General features: G+C 39.6%; 1 protein-coding gene across 3 annotated transcripts in view; it reads left to right on the top strand.

Annotated features, from left to right (window-relative positions):
* Window positions 1–2,528: 2,528 nt before the first annotated feature.
* Window positions 2,529–6,886, top strand: part of GNPDA2 (glucosamine-6-phosphate deaminase 2) — a 31,147-nt gene continuing 26,789 nt past the window's right edge. For 2 of the 3 annotated variants that reach the window (XM_019962684.2, XM_019962683.2), the window contains exons 1-2: window positions 2,529–2,685; window positions 5,705–5,863. In XM_019962684.2, the coding sequence (XP_019818243.2) occupies window positions 5,740–5,863 (124 nt within the window). In that variant the 5' untranslated portion in view covers window positions 2,529–2,685; window positions 5,705–5,739. Of the gene's footprint in view, window positions 2,686–3,284; window positions 3,500–5,704; window positions 5,864–6,886 lie in introns of all 3 variants that reach the window. The other variant, XM_070791381.1, reaches the window with a different exon arrangement.

The following is a 6,886-nucleotide window of genomic DNA, read 5'->3' as shown; positions in this document are numbered from 1 at the left end:
TACAGGGTGACTGTTGTTTTACATACAAATCCAATCAGGGTATACATTGCTAAAACATTCTTTAGAATACAAAAAATTTCATAGGCCATAAATTCCAATGTGCCATTTCTTATTTTTCTGTGATATATCTATATAATATACAGTTTCAATGTACTAAATAACTTTTACTTAAAACTTTCCCTTAGTCCCATTCTCATGAGACCAGGCAACTTAAAAGTTATTTTCAGGTCCATTTAACTGTTTTAGTGTTTCCTTGTTTAGTCATTTTAAGTGTAAATTCTGTCACTTTGGAACATCCATCTTCCCCACCTTTGACTCAGGATGACATCTAAGGTGGGGAGACTCCTGGTGTCTACGTCCATAGAGGCATCTGTTCTGGGGCTATTTTCTCTTCTCTGACACCAACCGCATGGATAGACACCTCTTCCTGTGTGTTTTTGTCTAAAGTATATATCCCAATTGGTGTCTGCCAAAACAGCTTTTGTCCATTGCCCTCCATTGGTACATGTGGAAACCCTATTCCAGGTCCGTGTCAGCTACTCCCAATCACGAGGTGACTGCTGTCTGATGCTTCCTTCTGTAACCCGGAGTAGACCAGGGCTGTCATCAGGCATCTTTCCTGTCACCCACATAGTCACCTTTATAGTCTGCCCCCATGCCACTGTTAAGTCTGTCACTTTTGCTGGGTGACAACCTGTGAGAACTTTCCTACCAAACTTTTCATCTGAAACCTTGGTTCAGGGTACCTTTCTATTAATCTTGTCATTGTTTGGGGCTTTATTTCGAGGACAAGACACAGGTCCTTTCTACGACCAAGTCATCCCCAACACAAAGGAACGTCTCCATTAAAGTCCCATGGCTACTCAGTACTCTCAGACTACTTTCCCTTATTAGGATTTGCTGTATCCCCACAAGGCTCTTAGTTCACAAAAAGCAAGGACTGTATGTCTGTCCTTCTCATGCTAATGTCTGGCACAAAACCACATAATCAGTAAATATTTATTGAATGGAAAAATGTTCCTGTCTTTGTAAAAAACAATTTCTCTGTTTAGTTTTACATATTTTGCTTTTAATGGCAGTAACATTGTTTTAATCTTATACAATGAAATGGCATATGCCTTGCAAGAGGTGAGAAACACCTACTTGAAAAGGAAGATAAGACATGATATTGTGCAATCAAAGCAGAAGTAACCATTGCCAAACACTAACAGCAGAGACAGAACTTTTTTCTAGTGTTAGAAAAGCATGAAGAAGTAAAACCACTGAGAAAGAATACACTTCACAATTACCCGTTTATGCGCCAATAATATTTTCTGCAAGGCTCTTTTTATTATTTGCAGATTTTTTTTTTTTACTACAGTGGATACAAAATTGATTTTTGTTAGATGATAAATTATAATACTGAGGAGGGGTTAACAACAGCTTTTGTAAGCTAACTCAAGACTATAGTGCTATAAATCCTTGTCCCTTAGTATATGTTTGTGAGGAACTTTGCTATTTGAACTTATCTCTGAGAACAGAACAATCTACTCTTTGCCCTGGTGGCTCAGTAGGGAAAGAATCCACCTGCAATGGAGGAGACCCAGGTTCAATCCCTGAGAGAAGATCCCCTGAAGCAGAAAATGGCAACCCGCTCCAGCATTCTTGCCTGGAAAAATTCCTTGGACAGAGGAGCCTGGCAGGCAACAGTCCATGGAATCACAGAGAGCTGAACAGGACTTAGACACTAAACCACCACCACCACTCTTGCCTTAAAAATGTGAGCCAGGGGGATTCATTTGACCCAGAGGTGCAGGCTGGATTCACAGCTCAGGTGCAGAAGTTCAGATAAGGAATCTGAGAACATTTGTCTTAACTTTGCAGCGTCCAAGGAGACTTGAGTCTGCCTATCATCCCATGCTGATAATGGTAATCAGATTTTAGTTCCTAACATAACTCTAAGCACTGTTTCTAATGGGTCCTAGTGAAGCCACAAGACCTTTCTTTCGAGTGTTGATTGCTTTCTTAACAATAACTTCCCCAGCCCCGCTTCCTTCCATTCCCCTCATGAACAAAGATCTATGATACTGAGCTCAAATCAGATTCTGCTTCCTCTACCCCTTTACTAGAAACTTAGCACAAGTTTGTACTTCATCAGTCTCCTTTTGAAGTTTAGGCATACTGAGCCGCTCCAAGGCTTGCCTTCCTGCAGCATACCCAATTTAACTTTGATGAGCTTATTGATAAGAAGCGGTTAGATGTCACTGTGCTTGCAAAGTACACACTCAATAGCCTGGGGTAAGAGAGACATGAATTCATACTGCTATTTATTATAAATGCTTATGCATGAGCACTGCAGTCCTATGTGCTAAATCTCATAAACCCAAAAAACCTACTGCCATTCAACCCTTGAGAGATGAAAAAAAATGAGCACCGTCTAAGCGATGCCGCAGGAACTCGAGACTCACGTAAGCTAAGGCTTCCTGTTTGGCACAACTCACAAGGACCTCTGTTCGGCTCATCCCTAGCAAGCCTGAGGCGCGCGCATGCGCAGGATTCGCTGGACGCGCCGCGGTCTCTTGTGCGCAGGGGTTTACATCCGGGTCCTGAGGCTCCGCGCTACACGCGCTGGCTGGGGTCGCTCCGGGTTGCTGGGTGTTGGTTGTTTTAGCTGTTCCAGCGTCGGAAGAGCCAGTGGGTCAACAGGTGAGCCACGGGGAAGGACCATGAAGGGGAGTCGGGCGGGGACCTGCCTGGTCGTTGCCTCCATCGGTGGGCTGTATGCGGAGACTAGGACGCCGGGCGGATGGGGTTCCCAGGAGCCTCGAGGCCAGGGCCGTAGAGTTCCCAAGCCTTTTCCCCCTCTAACTTATCAGGTTTTCCTCTTCGGAACTGAGCCTCCGGGAGGGTGCCTCCCTGGGGGCCTTCAGACACTTGTTAGAATTGCGCGATAGTCATCCTCATTTGCATTCATTATGGTTTGCGGAGGGATGGGCCCAGCAGCCAGGCAGGTGAGGTTGAGTTTGCAGCCTTCGCCTTCCGGGGCGGGGACCACAGCCTTAGCTGCTTTTTCTTGCCCCTCTTCGGGACCAAACCCCCCCACTTCCCAGAGGGCCTCCTTCCAGGCCGGGCTTCAGATGTTCTTTGAAGTCAGGTATAGTGTGTTGTAGGGGAAAAACGCATAGCAGGGTTTCTGAAAGCTTAGATTCTAGATTCTAGTATAGATTCTAATAAAACAGCTGTGTAACCCAAGTTGTCCAGGAGTTCCCACCCAGCATTAAAGTTCTGAGGTTTGTGTTTGTCAGCTCTTTGTCGAGGGGATGCACACCCAAAGTGAATCAGCACCTGAGAAAGATGAGACAGAGGTGGTGCTGTGTCATTTTTTGAGTGCTGTCGAGTCAAGATGCTAGAGAATGGTCGAGGACCGCATCCGTTTGGATCTCTGAGGATTGGCGAAAACTGGGAAATGACACATTTAAAAATCTGAACACATGTGGCAAAAACATTCAACTTTTCTCAGGTGAATCATTTGGAAATTTTGGAAATGAACTCTGGGCACACGCAAGAGTTTAAGAAAACAATGTGCTTGGTCTGAAGGGCTTACTTGAACCTCTGTACAATGAAGTCATTGTGTATGATGTCCTTTTCCAAATTTATCCTGATTGTGAGAATCACCTGTGATGTTTGTGTAAGTGCAGATTCCCTGGATCCCGTTCCAGATCTTTTGCAACATTATGTCCAGGGAAAGGTCCTGGGAATCTTTCTAACAGGGATCCTAAGTGATTCTTCCTTATAAGACACTTTTGCAGAGCATGTGTTTTTCAGTCAGATAGACCCTCCACCACTTAATAGCTTTATAACTTCAGTAATAAACTTCTGAGTTGCAGTTTTCTATATCTGAAGAATGAAGATGATAAGTTCTTTTAATACACCAGAGACTATTAAGTGAGTCTAAGCCCTTTGATAGTAGGATCTTTATCTTAGTCATTTATGTGTCTACAGAGCTTAGTGCTTAGTATTTAATAGGCCCTCCCTCACAAGGGAGAAAGAACTGAGAAAAGAAATAGCATGCCCCCAAAACTCTCATGACATTTCCTCCTCCTCACAGGTTTTTTTTTTTTTTTTTTTTCCTCTTATTATCAGTAGTCATTTTGCTGAATATTTTTATTAGAAATAATTATGTTTCTTGATGGTGAAAACAGCTTGGAAATGTTTCTGATCCCTTGATGTAACTTTGAAGTAGTTTCTAACACTAGATTATTAATGAGTTTTAATAGAGGCCAAGTCCATTTCCTGGACTAAATTAATTAAGTCCATTTGTTGGACTTACTGTGTGACTATGTGAACTATTGTTTGTAAATGTTGTTTATCTCTTGTTACTGTGTCAGAATTCTAGATCATGGTGATTGTAAGTTTTTGTTATGCCAGACTTCTAAATCATACGTTCCTAAGGACATATTTAGATTCAGTGTATTCATTATTATAAGACCTCCTATTCCCACCAATGTAAAGAATTTGATTTACTATTGTATTTACGTAAGTTTGAATTCAGAATTCAGGACTGCTGAAGCCGTTTGTGAAAGAATTGGTGTAACATCCATTTAAATACAAAACTAAGAATTAAAATCTGGAAATTATGGTTGTAAAGCACAGTGTAAATGTTATAAATCTAGACAATATAAAAATAACACATCTTACAGAAATCAGAGGGTGGGCGGAAGTAGAAGAAAGCAATTTTCACGTATTTCATGGTAGCAGGTCAAGCCATGTTGTCCAAAATGGAATCATACAGTTTTAAAGTGACTCCTCTCTCTTAATATTTGTATAATATTTTTTCTTAACTTTATAATATTCTTTTAGGAACTGAAATTGCTTTTTGTGAAGAATTATTTTGCCTAGAGATCTGCAGTTTTTTTAGTTCACTTTATTTTCTTTTGCTTCTGTTGAAGGCAGAAAAATTAAGTGTTTTTTGTTAAAAATAGAATGTCTACATGATACCATGGTTAGAAATTATTTATATACATCCCATTTGTATATGTGCATTATATAGATGTATGGAATCATGTATACCTAATAGTAATGAACTTTATTTTGAGGTGGCAGGATTTGGGTCTTTTTTTTTTTTTTTTTAATTCTTTGTACCTTTCTGTATTGATTGAAATTTTTTAAAGTGCAGGTGTTACTTTTATAAAAACATTATTTACCAGAAGAGAGGTTTGGTTATTACATCATTCGTAGGGAGAGTTCTGGATTTTAGTAAGTAACCCATAAAGTGCTGAGTAATAACTACTGTCATTAACTTGCAATCAATAAATGAGTGCTGCTTTGTTTGCCTTTAGATTTGTTTTATGTTGCTTTATATAGTATCCCTGTGGAGACAATGCAGTGTGATGTCTTTATAGTAAATTTGCCTTGATAAAAATTTTGACTTTGTCACTTAACAACTATGTGAACTCAAATTGTGTTCTGAAACTGGACATTGTGTTTACCTTAGAAGCTTGTCGTAAGGATTCATATTTGTACTTAATTGACCTAGCCCACTGCCCAGCACCTGAAGTCTGTTCAGTAGAGAGCAGCTATTACTGCTGTTTTAAAAGTACACATTGTATTTGTATACATGCATGTCTTTCTTAAGTAATATCCTTTTTAAAGCCATCACTGTATTATGCTTCTGTTTGACTATCTGCTAGTTACTTAAAGTACTCATACAATGAAATTTTCTCAGGTTTGAACTTGTCCTGGAAGCTGTGCGTCACCATAATGAGGCTTGTAATTCTTGATAACTATGACTTGGCTAGTGAATGGGCAGCCAAATACATCTGTAATCGCATCATTCAATTCAGACCTGGACAAGACAGATATTTTACACTGGGTTTGCCAACAGGTAATATACCATTTTTTTCCATGTTAGGTACTCAAGGTTCTGAGATTGAAGGATTTTCCTTGATAGAATGTTTCCTTTTTATTTCTTGTCATATCACTGATTTAATATATTAGCATATAAAGTCAAATATATAGATATAAATTCTCCATATCTAGTATCTAAATTCCATTACTATTTTCTTTGTTAAAATTCTGTCTCACCTACCACTCCAGAATGCAAAAGGAAATACAGAAATATAGCTCAAGTAAGGGTCATGATATTTTTTTGTCCCTTTTTCCTAGTAGTTTTTTGTTTGTATTTAGAGGTGTTGCTTTCACTATTCAAGAAATATCTTAGGAGATTAGCTTTCTCATTGATTATTAAGAGGTACCTAAAGTATGTACTATTGCCTCTTAATTTTACCTCATGTCATCTTATTTTGTGTGTGTGTGTGTGTGTGTGTGTGTGTGTGTGTGTTAGTTGCTTAGTCATGTCTGTTGCAACCCCATAGACTGTAGCCCACCAGGCCTCTCTTCATGGGATTCTCCAGGCAGGGACACTGGAGTGGGTTGCCATTTCCTTCTCCAAAAGGGAACTATAGAAGAAAGAAAGTGAAGTCCCTCAGTTGTGTCCGACTCTTTTCGACCCCATGGACTGTAGCCTACCAGGCTCCCCCATCCATGGAATTTTCCAGGCAGGAGTACTGGAGTGGGTTGCCATTTCCTTCTCCATATCGTCTTATTAGCTCTTTGCTATTTCTGTGATTATTTTCTTTCTATTTTAGAAATATAACTGAAAAATTGAAGACTGATGTGTCTGTCTTCATGACAGAAGGAACATAAGCATTAATTATATATTTTGCTGGATTTAGTTCTCTGTTAAGCTTTTTTCTTTAAAAATAACCAAGTAGTGTCATTGATACCATGGCACTTTTATTTGATGTTTTGACTTCCACAGAAAAGAGTATTGGTTCTGGGATGAGAGCTGTTATTGTTTTGATGACTGCAGGGCATTTATTATACACCCTAATTTTTGTTTTCCTTA

The sequence above is a fragment of the Bos indicus genome, chromosome 6, assembly GCF_029378745.1.
Source record: "Bos indicus isolate NIAB-ARS_2022 breed Sahiwal x Tharparkar chromosome 6, NIAB-ARS_B.indTharparkar_mat_pri_1.0, whole genome shotgun sequence".
NCBI lineage: Eukaryota > Metazoa > Chordata > Mammalia > Artiodactyla > Bovidae > Bos > Bos indicus.
This window is presented reverse-complemented; position numbering and strand designations above follow the sequence as displayed.